We start from the raw sequence: 16,673 nt of genomic DNA, 5'->3' as shown, positions 1-16,673 counted from the left end.
AAAGCAGCACAATATTAGGAGAAGAAAGAAACCTCTGTACCCACAGCCATAGTCCTCATATCAGCTAAACTTGAAAAAATATAAAGAAACATTGGCCTTGTGCACTATTGGAAATTGTTTTTATTCAGAAAGTTTGTTAAGTGCCTGCTGTGCATCAGGCTCTGGAACCCAGTCATCACAGGCTGATAGAAGGGGCCCTTCTGTTTCTTATTCCTCGCCTAGCATTCTAATCTTTTCCTTGCTCCTGTGGACTTGGAGGTACTGTGGAGTGGACTTACCATCCCACAGGTAGAGACGTCTTCCCACTTTGCCAAAGTTGGGAGTTTTCCCTTAATGCTCTTTTTCATGTTTTGTAAAAGCCAAGAGACTAGAGGCAAATTCTAATCACCATTTCTCCATAGTACAACACTGGCATAAACTACTGTTCAATTCTTTGTTTCCTCTGCCCCCTGGTTAGTATCAAGACTGAGAATCAGGTGTGTTTTTAAGGAAACTGTGAAATTAAAGAACAATGGGCTATGTTATTCATTCAAAAAAATTTCCAGAAGGAAGAAAATGACTCAAGCTGACCCAGTCTTTTGTTTACATCAGTGGCGTTTCATCATGGAGATAGTTGGTGTAGGGAAGGAACATGGCTTTTAGTGCTCATGAATCACGAGCCTCTGATTCCTGGTGCTCCCAGTGCTGAATATGACTCTTTCTGAGCCTATTTTCTGATCTGTGAAATGGAGCTAATAACTCTTACCTGAAGGGTGGTTGTCAGATTCAGATGATGATGCAGACCACAGTGTCCTGCACATGGCCACCCTTCATTAATTGTTCTTATTTTCCATTTTTGACCCAGTCAGACCCTAAACTTAGAAGCACAAATGTGTAGATTGTTCTCAGGGCTTGGTTTCTTCTGGCTGGGTGCTTTTTTCAATTCAGCCTGCCAAGTGGGTGTCCCTAGAAGAAGATGGATGTTGGGATGGTGTTATTTTCTCCCTGCTGAGAGTGCTTTAATGAGTGACACATGTCTGACCGGAGACTGAGACATCTGGCACGCCACTCAGAAGAATGGCATTTCCATCTGCGTGTGCCCGGTAACCCCAGTAGTGAGCCTCATGTGTAGCTTGTTATATCAGCATTCTGGTCCAGCTCTTGGCATGTACCAAAGTCTGATTTCCTTACTAGGAAGGTTTAGAATTCGTGTCTTCTTCCTCTTACTTCTCCCAGCATGACCCTTTGAAACCATACAAAATAATCTGTTCTCGAGAGCTGGCCCTATAGCTATTTAAAATGGCTCTCATTGTGACCCATTCTTGCCTTTTCCAGCTTGAAAGTATTTTATGTATTAAAGGTATTTTATGTCAGTGGGTTTTCATTACTTTTAGAAGTTCTCCAGATTGCCAGTGTGCCCTTAATCATTTATGTAGTCATCATTTATTCATTCTCCTTAGCCCGAAAACCTTCAAAAGGTGGTAATGAGCCGTAGTGACTAGGGGCACAGGCTTTGTAGTCAGAACAGACTTGGGCAAATAACTGGATTTTTCTAGGACTCAGCTTCTTTGTCTGTCAAACAGGTTCTTAACTCTCTCCCCTACTGCCCCCCCTCACCCCACAACACAAATCTGTTATGAATCTGGAATGAAATAAGCATCTAAAAACTTAAGAAAGGGTCTGGTGCATAGTAATATTCAGGAGATGGAGGCTAAATATTCTAACTTGGATTGTTAGAACACACCATATCATCTCATTGTAGTGTTGAGAGGGCAGAGGAAGGGATAAGGTTAAAACTTACTATTAGAACTATGGTTAGAAAGTTTTGTGATAATTAAAAATAGCTTCCTTGCAACTTCTTGTAAAGTTTCATTTTTTATTATTTTATTTGGAAGCTTCAAGTTTTATTGAAGAATGGTGCTGTTGTGTTAGTTTTGACAGGCAGATTCTGTAGGATGGGGATTGTTGCTCAAAAAGAATGTCTCTCAAGTCTGTAGTTTAACATGTGGCTTTTTTAACCTAGTTGCAACACTGAGTGCCACACTCAGTCCCTGTCTTCCCTTTAGTAAGAGCTCACAGTTATTGGATGGCCACTGCCAGGTGCTGAGCCACTTCCCGTACACTTCACCCTCACGACTGCCTTGTGAGGAGGGTGCTGTCCCTGAGAATCAGTCACTTGACCAGAGCCACAGAACTTAGCTGTCAGGAGTCAAACCCAGATCTGTTAGATTTCAAAGCTTAAATTCATTATGTTATATTTCATATAATTAGAAGATGCTAGGGGAAGAGTCTAGCTAGATTCGTTCAGTTATTCTATGTAAAGATACATCATAAATCATTAATTTGCTTTTTCTTACTTCTTGAGCCTGTTCTTCTCAGGCCGTCTGTGAGGGGAGGGAGCAGCAGCCACTGCCTGCAACCTGAGGGGCCATGTCACTGAATGGTTTGATGAGGCGTAGGAGTAGGCACATGCAGTGGGGCCGGGATGGTCTTTGTGGGGTGCCTGGCTCCTCCCTGGGACCCCAGGAACCATTCCTGTTGCATGCATTACAGTCCTCTGTCCTGAATCCGTTAGGAGGCTGTGTGAATATTGAATTATCTTTGCTTTTGGGTTGTCACTGCAGGTAATACCAGACAGCAGCCCAGAGATGGGCTTGTTCCTTCTCTGATGTGCATTCTGTTCTCAGCTGTTGTCTTTTTGCTACTTGTTTGCATAGGAAGTCCTCAATCTCAGACTAAACAGGAAGTGATTTGTTCCCATCTAAAGGGGTACCAGAAGGAATGAGGATGGGCAGGACAAGGAGAGGGAATGGTTCGCCCTTGACCTAGAATCTAGCTAGTTGTCCCCTTCAGTGGATTTTATGGAAAGATCCCTAAATACTTTATATATTGTGTACATTTGTAAGTAAATCTGTCCTTCTAAGTTGGTCTCATTAACTTGGAAATGAAACTGAATTGCTGGAGATTCACCTGGGTCCATTTACTTCAAGCCTATTCGGTTACTCTCTTCAGTACATATTTTAACAAAAGGCAAAACTTGTGTGTATTTCTGTGGCTTTAGAAAATACGCCAGCTGCTTAGAGCATTTTTTCCTCCTGTGAGCTTCAAAATAAAAGGATTGAACAGTTTTGGAGCCGTTTATGAGCACGGACTTGGAGACAGACCCTCCTGGGTTTGATCCCAGCTCTGTCATGTACTAGTTGTGTCATTTAGGCATGTGAGACATTTTTCCTTGGTAAAATGGACTATAAAAAGGTCTAAAGGAAATAATTCTTGGGACTTGCCTGGTACAGAAAGCTTCCAAGGAGTTGCTGCTGCTGCTTGCACTGCATGAGGAAGGTGACTGCCTGCCAGGGAAGAAAAGGCAGTGTTAACCTTATTTGTCAAGTTTGGTTAGTTGGCTTCACCTTTACCTAATGTAGAAGAAGCCTTTGGGACTTAACCCCAGGCTAACATACTGAAGGGACTTTTCACTTGGGGCTTTCAGCCCTAGCAGAACGCATGCTCTGTTCTTCTCTGGAAAGAGGAAATCACTAGTTTCCATTTCTATCTTTCATCTTTTTTTTAGCCATCTTGGAGAGTATAATGAATATTATCCACATGGGATGTTTGGAGAACTTCCTGTTTATACCAGTGCACCCCTGATAAAGGATGTGGATAGTCATGTCATTGTTATTAAATAAACATGGCCTGCTTCTTATAAACACCTTTGTTCTGATAATACAGGCTCATACTCAAAGTGTGATTGTGTGGCAACTTGCCAGCATCTTGTGTGATTATTTGGAGGCTAGGATATAGAAAATAAGTAAGATGAACACGTGAGTCTCTGGAATCTTTCTAGCAGTTTCCTCACCACTGCAAGCTCTGCTCTGAAAGCCTTACTGATATTTAAGTTGCATGTGGAAACTCACTTTGTTTTTGTGCTTTCTTTTCTCTTTCCTGGACAGAAACCAAAGCCCAAACCCCGGCCATCCATCACCAAGGCAACCTGGGAGAGTAACTATTTTGGGGTGCCCTTGACAACTGTTGTGACTCCAGAGAAGCCCATACCTGTTTTTATTGAGAGATGTATTGAGTACATTGAAGCCACAGGTAAGTGTGTTACTTCAGAGCCAGATACACCTTTCTCTGTCTGCAGGATGCTTTTTAGAGGGCTAAGCCATCTGGAAATTCTGGGATCATCTCTCTCAAGTGTGAGTTGTTTTCTGAGAAGGAGCTGAGCAGTCCTGACAGCCATCAGACGTGCAGGTCCACCAACTTCGTGTAATTCTGAGGTGGTCTTGTGGACCCATGAGACTTTCAGTGTGCAGGAGCGTCCTGTTCTCAGGACTGCAGTTGTGCCTGGGTTAGGTGCCTTCTCTGTGTGCCCTCAGCTCCCTGTCATAGCATGCAGCCTGTTTGTGTCCCCTGCACATCTGTTGACTCCTTAAGGACAGGGAAAGGGTTTATCACTGGTCCTCAGCACTACCTATCTGGACATAAATGAGATTACATTTTGGTTTAATAAAATAAATGAGTAGGTGTCACTATTACGGCCCTTGGCCATTGATCAGGTGCCTGGGATTCGTGTATTGACAGAATATTAAAAGCTAGGATGCTTGGATGTACTCTGGTCAGGTAGCTTTATTTCAACTCCACTGACAACTTGGTGTTATTACAAAGGACAACTGTTTGCTTTAAAACTTTCTGCATTGTTCTTGAAGTGACAAAATTTTACCTGCATTAAAGACATTTATTTTGTTTACTTAGAGCTCCCATTAGTGTCTCTTTGGCTTCTCTCTTTTTTTTTAATTTTTTATTAGTTTGTTTCTTTTCCTTGGTCTCTGTTTTGAAACCCTTGGAGCTTCCAGTCTCATGCCATTGTTTCCTGTGATTTTCTTCCTCCTGAATGATTTCAAAGCTGATGAGCTTTAAAAAGAAGGCGGAGAGCAGGCACAGGCACATGGTTATGTGGATTCTTGAATGTTAGTAATTGAGCTTGAGAATATAGACTTAAAACTAATTCGTAACCAAGATAGAGGTTATGCCTTCCTATGTGTTCTTTCTAATACTGGTGCTATCTGTAATGATATTATGTATTGTGTGGTGGGGACAGCCTACCCAGCTCTGCTGATAATTTCAATAGCATCATATTAAGCCGTGTGTCAGTGTTAATATTTACTTGGGATGTGCCATATCCGGGAAAATAGGTTTCAAGTTGAAACCCACTAAGAATTTAGTTACTTCCAAAGATATCTCAGCAGCACACCACAGTTAAATCACAGTAAGCACTTTGCATGATCATAGCACATCTGTAGTATTATTTAGTCTATTCTGTTCCCAAAGCCTTTTCTCAGTGTCCATCTTTCTTTTCTTTTTGTTTTATTTTGGTATCATTAATATAAAATCACATGAGCAACATTGTGGTTACTAGATTCCCCCTATTATCAAGTCCCCACCACATACCCCATTACAGGCACTGTCCATCAGTGGAGTAAGATGCTATAGAGTCACTACTTATCTTCTCTGTGCTATACTGCCTTCCTCGTGGCCCCCCACCCCGCCAACATTATGTCTGCTAATCGTAATGTCCCTTATTCCCCTTCTCCCTCCATTCCCACCCACCCTACCCAGTCCCTTTCCCTTTGGTACCTGTTAGTCCATTCTTGGGTTCTGTGATTCTGCTGCTGATTTGTTCCTTCAGTTTTTTCTTTGTTCTTATGCTCCACAAATGAGTGAAATCATATGGGTACTTGTCTTTCTCTGCCTGGCTTATTTCACTGAGCATAGTACCCTCTAGCTCCATCCATGTTGTTGGCAAATGGTAGGATTTATTTGCTTCTTATGGCTGAATAATATTTCATTATGTATATGTACCACATCTTCTTTATCCATCCATCTACTGATGGACACGTAGGTTGCTTCCATTTCTTGGCTATTGTAAATAGTGCTGCAATAAACATACAGATGCATATGTCTTTTTGAAACTGGACTCCTGCATTCTTAGGGTAAATTCCTAGGAGTGGAATTCCTGGGTCAAATGGTATTTCTATTTTGAGTTTTTTGAGGAACCTCCATACTGCTTTCCACAATGGTTGAACTCGTTTACATTCCCACCAGCAGTGGAGGAGGGTTCCCCTTTTTCTGCATCCTCACCAGCATTTGTTGTTCCTAGTCTTTTCTATGTTGACTGTCCTAACTGGTGTGAGATGATATCTCATTGTGGTTTTAATTTGCATTTCCCTGATAATTAGCAATGTGGAACATCTTTTCATGTGCCTGTTGGCTATCCGAATTTCTTCTTTGAAGAAGTGTCTGTTCATATCCTCTGCCCGTATTTTTTTGTTTGTTTGTTATCATTAATCTACAATTACACGAAGAACATTATGTTTACTAGGCTCCCCCTTTCACCAAGTACCCCCACACACACCTCTTAACAGTCACTATCCATCAGCGTAGAATCACTACTTGTCTTCCCTGTATTGCACAGCCCTCCCCATGCTCCCCCACATGCTATTTATACATGCTAATCGTAATACCCCCTTGCGTTCCCGCCCCCTTATCCCTCCCTTCCCACCCATCCTCCCCAGTTCCTTTCCCTTTGGTAACTGTTAGTCCTTTCTTGGGTTCTGTGATTCTGCTGCTGTTTTATTCCTTCAGTGTTTCTTTATTCTTATACTCCACAGATGAGTGAAATCATTTGATACTTGTCTTTCTCTGCCTGGCTTATTTCACTGAGCATAAGACCCTCTAGTCCATCCATGTTGTTGCAAATGGTAGGATTTGTTTTCTTCTTATAGCTAAATAATATTCCATTGTGTATATGTACCTCATCTTCTTTATCTATTCATCTACTGATGGACACTTAGGTTGCTTCCATTTCTTGGCTATTGTAAATAGTGCTGCCATAAACATAGGGGTGCATCTGTCTTTTTCAAACTAGGCTACTGCATTCTTAGGGTAAATTCCTAGAAGTGGAATTCCTGCCTCTGCCCATATTTTAATAGGGGTATTTGCTTTTTGGGTGTTAAGGCGTGTGAGTTTATATATTTTGGATGTTAACCCCTTTGTTGGATTTGTCATTTACAAATATATGCCCCCATACTGTAGGATGCCTTTTTGTTCTGCTGATGGTGTCCTTTGCTGTACAGAAGCTTTTTAGCATGATGTAGTCTCACTTGTTCATTTTTATTTTGTCTCCATTGCCCGAGGAGATGCGTTCAGGAAAAAGTTGCTCATGTTTATATTCAAGAGATTTTTGCCTATGTTTTCCTCAGTGTTCATCTTTCTGACACTGGTTTTACATCAGTTTCTTCCTGGCACCTCTCCATTGGGCAAAGAGAAAATCTGCACAAAGATTCAATTCAAGCAATTGAAACCGTTCCTTCTTGACCCAGCACTTCAAAGAGATAGTGTGTCATTTGCAGGGGGGAAAGGGGTGCAGTTTTTCCTTAATTTTTATTTTGAAATGATTAAATATTTGTAGGATACTTTCAAAAATTACAAGTTGTAACAAATTTAAAACTACAAAAAATTCCCAGGTTCCCTAAATGTTAACATTTTACCACATTCCCTGTATCAATTCTTTGTATATACTTGTATCTTTTTTACTGAAATGTTTGAAAGCTGCAGATATGCTGCATGTGTACTTCTAAATATTTGAGTGGGTTCTTCCTGAAAAGATTCTCTTACACAACCATCATGTAGTTATCAAAATTAGACATTAGTGTTGACCCAGTATCAATACTAACCTACCTAATCTATAGATGTCATTTCATCAGTTGTCCCATTTACATCCTTTATATCAAAAGACAAAAATGATTTTGGTCCAGAAGCTAATCCCAGAGCAGACATGTGTCAGGTCTCTTCAGTCTCCCTTAACTTGGAGCAGTTCGGTCTGTCTGATTTTCATGGCCTTGATAGTTTCCAACACAGATCAGCTATTTTGTAGGATGTTCCTCAACTGAGGGTTTTTTGGTGTTTCCTCACTATCAGATTCATGTTTATAGTTTTGGCAGAAATGGCAGGGTAGCAATGCTGTGTCCTCAGTGCGTCACACCGGGTGGCATGTGATGTTGATTTGTCCCATCACTGGAGATGTTCACTTTGATCCCTTGATTAGGGTAGTGGTTTCTGCCAAGCTTTTCCACTGTAAAGCTATTTCTTTTCCCTTTGCATGAATAAGTGTTTTGTAGGGAGGTCCTTTGGGACTATAAGTGCCTGCCCCTAGTACTTTGAACCACTTGTTTTAGCATCCATTTCTTGCCAGGACAGTGGTCAAACTCTTAATTCCTTCTGCATTTTTTAGTTTGGATTCTCCTGTCAGAGAGAGCTTTCCCTTTTCACGGGGAGCCTTTTCTGAACAGCTTCGAGTGGCTCACTTGTGGTGGCACTGGGTGCCTGCATGGCACCCATGTGCCCATTGGCTGAGCACATCAGTGGTCTTGATCCCGCACATCCCACCTTGAAGACCTCTTCAGCCCTGCGCTCCATCCCCACCGTCACTACCAAGCTGCTGCTGCTTTTCATAAAGCTCTGTTAGAATGCACCACTCTCCACCCTGTCTCCAAAAACCTTTGAGCTTCAGTCCTCTCTGACTCACATCATCAGTTCCCAGGTCTGTCCGTTCTGCTTCATCCTCTCTTGTCTTTGTCTCCTGACGAGGTGGCAGTTCCTCATTGCCTACCTGATACCAGCCACATTCTTGACTCCCGCAGCCTGTGTGCAGGGCTCTTAGCTGTGGTTGTCTGCCTGCCTGCCTTCCTCCCTCCCTTCATTCTTTCTTTCTCTTTTCTCCACGCCCCACCCCCTGCCCCAACTTCCTTCTGTTTTATACTACTGCAAGCATTCATTTAAAAATTATTTTATAATAGAAACAGTATATTAGGAGGACACAGACCAAGCAGAATTTGTTTGTATTTCTCTGTTTTGTGAATGTTTAGTGTTGACCCAGTATCAGATACCTAATCTATAGATGTCATTTCATCAGTTGTCCCATTTACATCCTTTATATCACGTGGTTTGAAATGAGTCCACGTTCGTCCAGACTCCCTTGTCTCACTTGTTCACTTTGAATGAACCAACACTTTGAATGTGACCTCCCTGGTAGTTCTCAGGCACATTTCAACTTTCTGTGAACAGGATTCTCTGTTTTCCTTGTCTCCTTAGAGCCTATCACACAATATACATGAATTGCTGATAGAATGAGTGGATTTCAACCTGGAATACCTTAATTCCATTGTTTTCTTCTTCCTTCTTTCTTTTCCTTTTAAATTTTGGCCATGTTAGCAGTAGTTTGTACTCTTATAGAATTTCAAGAAAAAAATAAAAGCTGGTATCTGTGAGCTTATTGTGTGTCTTGCGTGGGGGGGTTGTCTTTGTGTATGTGTTTCCTAAAAGAACTCTTCTTCTCTTCATAAACTTAAAGCGTGTTCATGTAAAAATTCATGAAACTGTGAAAAAGAATATGAAGATTCATTGATCTTCAACTTAGTGAAAAACACTGTTCATGCTTGGATATATTTCTTTATAGTCTTATTTATCTGCATGTATGTGTAGGTTTTACTTTTACATAACTCAGAACACGCAGTGTGGTAGTTTTCAAAAATTTTGAGCATAAATAAGATGAGGCAAAAGAGCCCTTAGTTCCCCAGCTTACCTACTTCTGTTTTTCTGCAGAAAAAGAATTCAGTAACCAACAGTTAGATTGAAGGACCATTTTTTGAGAGCCACTGCTTTGTAAACCAGGCATTATTTGGTGAGCATGTTTGCCATCATGAAATATTCTGTGAAAAAAGGACTTGGAATTGTTGCAGGACATTCCGTGAAATGGTTACGTCACAGACTGTGTATCCATTCCCCTATTGCTGGGCCCAGGTAGCGTTTTTTCCTGGTGTACTTAGAAGAGGCAGATGAACTAGGGGAGGCATTTTGGAATAGTGATAAAGAGCTTCAGATCTGCAGTCACACCGAATTTAGAATCTTTGTTCTGCCATTTACTCATCTGTAAACTGAGGGTGATGACAGGACCTGCCCTCTAGGGCTGCTCTGCAAGGGGCAGAGATGCATGGGAGGCTCTGAGTGGGGCTTGGCCGGCACGCAGGCGTTCAGGGCATGCTAGTGGTTGCTCTTGGCTTCGCAGGTGGTACATTTGGGCTTCTTCTGTTGCCAGTCAGACTTTACCATTAAATGTAAATATCTATGACTTTCTTTTCTCCCTGATTTTTAATTTTTCCCCAAAAAGTGTTACTACGGTATAACTGAAATGCTATAAACTATACACATGTAAAGTGAACCATTTGATAAGTTTTGACACAAACATATGCTTTTAAAACCATCATTGTAATCATAATATTCATGACCCCTAAACTTCCCCCACACCCCTTCATGATTCCTCCCTCTAGCCCCTCAGTCCCACCCAGGCAACCTCCAATCTACTCTTTTTTTGGTATCATTAATACACAATTACATGAGCAACATTATGGTTACTGGACTCCCCCCATCATCAAGTTCCCACCACATACCCCATTACAGTCACTGTCTATCAGCGAAGTAGGATGCTGTAGAGTCACTGCTTGTCTTCTCTGTGCTGTACTGCCTTCCCCGTGCCCCTCCCCCAATCTTTATTGTCATTAAACCATTTGAAAGTAAGCTGCAGGCGCCATGTCACTTCACCTTTAAAAATCTCAGCATATATCCATGAGCTTAGGAACTTCTTCTACCATGACTGCAATAACATTATCACTTAAAAAATATATATATATTAGCATTAATTCAATAGTATTTCACATACAGGTTATGTTTAAATTTATTCAGTTGACTTATAACTCTTCTATAGCTGAGTTTTTGTTCTAAGATCTGAACAGTTTTGCCAGTGCATTTGGCGGTTCTCTCCTCAGTCCCTCTCAATTCAGAACAGTTTTCCCTGCCTTTTTTTTCCAAATGGTGACCTTTTGAAGAGTCTAGACAATTGTCTTACAGAACGTCCCCTTGCGTGGTGTGCTGTCTATACCTCTCTGTCGTCTTTCAGCCGCCTTCTGACAGCATCCATAGCCACCTTATTGCGTGGCTTCTGTCTGACCAGAGGGCTGGGACTGAAGGTGCAGTGGCTCCCTGGACAGAGCACATCTGTAATTGGGCTCTAGGGGCTCTAAGATTTCATTGAAGGGTTGAGTTAATTATGGATTGTGATTTTTCCCATTTGACTAGCTTACACTGGACTTGTATCTAAAAACCTGTACTGTACCTGGCCTCCCATATCAGCTCTCCTTGTCTTCCTCACGTAGACATCACCATATGACCCCAGTTTCCACACGGTGGTCCGGGCAGGCACTTCCAGCCAATTGCAGATGACACTTCAAATGAAACTTATTTGTCAGGACTGCCCCAGGCAGTTCAGAGTCAAAAGTCATTGTGTCCCTGTTTTTGCATCTGTCTCATACATATTGGCACTCTGCTTGTCCTGGCAAATATTGCATCACCACTTTCAAGGGCAGTGTTCAGGAGTTCACACACCTGCTGGGCTGTGGGGGAAAGACACCCCTCTCCTTTTGTGCACCAGGCAGCAGCCGTGTAGAAAACCAACCAACCAAACCACCTCAGAGTGGGGAGAGGGTGGCATGACCATTATGCACTGGGACAACCTGAAACATCCCATCACTTTAAAACTATTCTTTCTAATTAGAAGAGTAATGTACTTGCTCACTGTAGAAAAATTAATCATTATAAATGTAGGTACATGTTAGATATGTAACAGAAAGTGAAAGTCCCTTGTAAATCCCGGTCTCTAGAAGTAATCTTCATTAATAGCTGTGTTATGTTTTCTGTCAATACTACCCCCCAAGAAAACATGACGTTGTGTACATACTGTTCCACGGCCTGTTTTTTGTTTTAACACTGCGTATTCTTTGGGCATCATCTTTTTAATTCCATCTCCAAGCCAAATGCATTTTAATCTTTGGCCTGAGAAGTGAGTGGCAAGAGTTGGGATCAGAGGGGTGTTTCTAGGAGTGTAGGGAGAGAAGCTTTGTGCCTGTGCCAAGGGTGGCTGATGGCCGGTTCCTGTGACTGCTGGGTCCCTTTCCCACAGTTTTTGAGTAAATTGCCAACTCCTCCTAAACACAGATCACAAGGAGAGGATCACTGCTTTCTCACCTCAAAATGTGCTGCTCCTCACCGGGTGAACTTAATGTGGAGGGCAGTATAGCTAGGTGATAAAGAACATGAGTTCTAATGATCCTGCCCACGGTTCAAATCCAGGCTCTCCTGTGTGAACAAACCCCACAAGCTGTGTGATCTTGGGCAGGTGACTCAGCCTCTCTGTGACTCTGTTTCCACCTTTGTAATATGGAGATAACAATACTGTACTGGGGTGTGTTCCCCCAAAGTTCATGTCTACCCAGAACCTCAGAATGTGACTATTTGGAAAGAGGATCTTTGCAGATGTAATTAGTTAAGATGAAGTCCGACAGGAATATGGTGGGCCTTAAATCCAATGACTGGCGTCTTTATAAGAACGCTAAGATGAGACACCGGGGAAATGCCAGGTGACAATGGAGGCAGAGACTGGAGTGATGTGTCTACAATCCAAGGACTGCTGGCAGCCCCCAGAAGCTGGAAGGGACAAGGAGAGGATTTTTTCGTGAAGCTTCTGAAGAGAGCAGAGCCCAGCCAAACCTCGGATTTGGCCCAGTGGTAGGAGTTTCAGACTTCTGGCCTGCAGTACTGTGAGCCAACACTTTTCTGTTGTTTTAAGCCACTGAGTCTGGGGTCATATGTTACAGCAGCCACAGAAAAGTAATATATCTAGTAAGACCTTCTGACTACTGACCTGCACTGAAAGACAAGAAATCTCTGTTGTTTTTTAAAAAAAAAAAAATGTGCTGCTCTCTGTTACCTGGAGTCTCTGTTGGGGCTCCTACCTGTCTTAGGTTAGCTCCTAATCTTGTGGGTGGAGATTGGTTCTGGAGATTTGCATGTGTCTTTTCCTGAGCTTTCTGACTACTTAGTTTACACTCATTTCATATTCCTTAGAATTGGAATGTGTTCAAGAAATGGCCAGTAGGTAGAAGAGCTTTCAGATTGATTTGCAGATGCCCTTAGCCCATCCTGAGCCCAGGGACAGCTCTGTGCTTGCTGTGCTAGGAGAATATTAGATTTTCACTCCAAGCTCCAGTTACATGGGAGGGCTGGAAGAGGGCATGGAACCTACTGCAGCTGCTCTGGGGTCACCACTGGGCATGCGGGGAGGGGGCAGTGGGGGTCATATTGAGTGTCTATTTCTGGCTAGAGTGCTTGTTTTCTTCCAGTTTTTATCCACGTGGAAAACTGGGCAGGGCAGTAGAGTCACTGCTCCCGTCCTATATCAGTGTGACTCCTGAATGAAAAAAGACTGGCCGAGCCAATCTGAGTTCTCTGATGCATGGCAGGAACTAGGAATATTCAGCTCTGTCCAGAGTTTCTCTCTCCGGAGTCAGGGTGAGAACTTGACTTGTAGAGCCTCCTCACAATTCACCCAAGAATAATTTCTTGGGATAAGTAGGCTATCTTTATTCCTCACTGTGGCCACAGACCGAAAGTTTTAAATCTCAGGTCTCTGGGCCAATTTTGAGTCAAGCTTCCTTCCCACAGTAGGGGGAAATATCCATGCCCTACAGTATAGAAACCCCCTGAGGGAGCTTCCAAGTGTCACTCCTACCCATCCCAGAAGCTCTAGCGTCCTGGGCACTAGCTTCTGGTGCCCTGCTGGTTGGGTACGGCCGCATGTATTCCCCAGGCCTGTGGCCTCACGTGGCAGCCATTAACTAAAAATAGCTTTCTCTAGGAATGAGTTCTTTGAATAATGTGTGAGACCAAACCTTCTGGCTCCCTTTCTCTGTGATTTATTTAACCTTTTTCTTTTGACAGTGGGAGGAGGAAGGGTGACAGGGGCAAAAATGATTTCCCACCCAGTAGTCCTTTTCTTCATCACTTTGCTTACTGAGGGGCAGCCAGTCCCTGGCACCGCTAGCAAGTGCTGCAGACGGTGGAGAAGAATCATTCCCAAGGCTAGGCAGTTTCATTTGGGCAGAAGGCCCCTCTGTCACATCTTGAATTATAATGCGTGCAGACCATACCGTATAAATAAATGGGTAGGCCATGGTTTTGTCAGTGCATCTTTCAGTTAGTCCCTGTGCAATGAGAAACTCCCTGTAGTGAAGGAAGCCTGGCAGCTGTTTAAAATAATAATGCCAAAGATGGTCTGCTGTCATGTTAACTCTCCTCATTTTCTATTCCTGACACATTTATTGAGTGGTTGCTGTGATCGGATCCAGACAGTGTACTGAGCACTTGGCATAGGTGATCTTGGGAGGACTCCCTACACAAAACCTGGTGATAGAACTGGGGCTCTGCCTTTCAGGGAAGCACCTACCTAGGCACAATGTTGCAGCTGAAATTCACATTTATTTTTGAAGTCCTTTCCTGCAGGTCCTAATAATTGAGCCATACAAACCTGCCTTGGGGTTTCAGTGCCTTCACTCAGCAGGCTGTGTAATGCAAGAGGGGGCTTTTTAACTTTTCCTTCCAGAGTCACTGTTCCTTGGTGGGCAGCAGAATCAGGCCATGCCTCACCTCTCATCTCTGGTTGAAAGGGGAGATACAGGATATAGCACCAAGTGGTTGTAGAAGGACAGAAACTTCCTGACAAGTCATTAGTAGGTCTAAAAATATTTGGCTTACCAGTTTTAGGAGTAGGGGGTGGCAGATATAATTGATTCAACAGATACTAATTGAATATATTAATTAAGCACCTACTATATGCTAGGCTCTCTGTTGAACTAAAGTTGCCCCCATGATGTCTAGGGGTGGGGGAGGGAGACATAATTACACAAAGGCATAAGGAATTCTGGCAAGGAACATTATTGGATTTTAAATCTTTTGGGAATAACATGAGTGACAGGACCCAGTGAGGATATGGAGCAGGTAGAGCCTTGACATGATACTTGCTGATGGGTGTATACAGGGTAGACTCACTCTGAAAAACTCTGGTAGTTTATTAAAAAGTTGAACATACACTTAACCTTTCTGCTCCTAGGTATTTGCCCAAAAGAAATGCAAGCATGTTCACACAAAGCCTTGTACTCAACAGTTCCTGGCAGCTTTTTTCATGAGAGCTCCTAGTTGGAAACCATCCCATGTCCATCAACAGGTGAACAAACAAGCTGGTCCATCCTTCCCATTGGAATACTACCCAGGGGCCAAAAGGAATGAGCTATTGCTACACGCAGCAATATGGTTGAATTTCAAAATCATTTGATGCTGAGAGTGATAGAAGCCAGACACAAAAAACTACAAATTGTGATTCCATTTATATAGAGCTCTGGAAAATGCAAACCGATCTGTAGCGACAGCAGGCAGATGAGTAGTTGCCCAGGAGTGGCAAGAAGACCCGATTGCAGAGAGACACAGAAAAACTGTTGCAGTGAGAAAAATTCCATATCTTGATTGTAGTGATGATTCCACTCAAGTATATGTATTTTATAATTATCAGTTGTACACTTTAAATGGATACCGTTTATTGTATATAAGTTATGCTTCAATAGTTGATTTTTAAAAACTAAAAAAAAATCATCAAAAGGTTTTGAGGGAACTTGATATTTATATGGTCTCAAAATATCACTCAACACATTAATTACAAAGGAGAAATCTACCTTTATAATGGAGAGATCTGGGGTGTTGAGACCTGACCTAGCAGGTCAGCCTAACGTTATGTGCCTCCTTACCAAAAATATTTAAGCTGAATCTTATGAGGAAACAGTCATACAAATCCAGAATGATTTTTGATATATTTCAGAAGATGCTGGCCTGGGCCTTATAAAAAGGTCAGTGTCATGAAAAAGAAAAAAGTGTAGGGGCCTAATAACATGAATCCCTTTCCTATTCAAATAGCCAAGTTTTAAGTCCATGAGTTTTTTGGGTCACTCCTGGCATCCTGACTCTCCCATGGAGTAACTGGCCTTAAACTGTCTAAGCTGGATTTTCTGTTCTTTCAAATTGGGAATAATAATAGCTCCTTCAAAGGGAGTTCTTGAGGATTCAGTGAACTCCTGTTGGTAATGTTCTTAACAATGCCTGGCACAGAGTGAGCACTTAGTCGGTGTTAGCCGTTATTTTGGTGGCTCTTATTACCGACTTGCTTTGGTTATGGAAATCCAAAACAGTAGTGGGTGAAGTTGGACAGGATCTGTAAGCTGTTTTGAAAGACTTCTCATTGAAGCACAGCGTCCACTAAGAAAAGTCCACCCATCATGAGTACAACTCAGTGAATAGCCACAAACTAACCACACTTGTGTAACCAGTACCCAGATCAGGAAAAGATGACTAGTCCCCCCAGAAACCTCTTAGACCAGGGTAACTACTACCCTGGCTTCTCACAGTATAGAATCGTTTTGTCTGCTTTTGTGCCTTAAAAATGGACTCATACCAAATGCAGTTCTGTGTCTGGCTTCTTTCACTCAACACTGTCTCTGGGAGATTCATCCATGGTTGAATCCATACATTCACCCCTGGTTGTATGTGATTGCAGATCAGTCATTCTCATTGCAATACACTGTCTTATCACATGGATAGTTAACAGTTCATTCCTTCTACTCTGCAGGGGCATTTGGGTGCTTTCCAGTTTGGGGCTATTATAATAGCCCTGCTATGAACATTCTTGTGCATAAGTTTTGGTACAT

The 16,673-nt window shown here is 42.4% G+C and overlaps 1 protein-coding gene across 1 annotated transcript in view; it reads left to right on the top strand.

Moving 5' to 3' along the window:
• Positions 1-16,673, top strand: part of ARHGAP35 (Rho GTPase activating protein 35) — a 121,055-nt gene that overhangs the window by 54,451 nt on the left and 49,931 nt on the right. The window contains exon 3 of the mRNA XM_037005006.2: positions 3,927-4,071. Within this exon, the coding sequence (XP_036860901.1) occupies positions 3,927-4,071 (145 nt within the window). The remainder of the gene's footprint in view (positions 1-3,926; positions 4,072-16,673) is intronic.

Source organism: Manis javanica, chromosome 17, assembly GCF_040802235.1.
Source record: "Manis javanica isolate MJ-LG chromosome 17, MJ_LKY, whole genome shotgun sequence".
Classification (NCBI taxonomy): Eukaryota; Metazoa; Chordata; class Mammalia; order Pholidota; family Manidae; genus Manis; species Manis javanica.
This window is presented reverse-complemented; position numbering and strand designations above follow the sequence as displayed.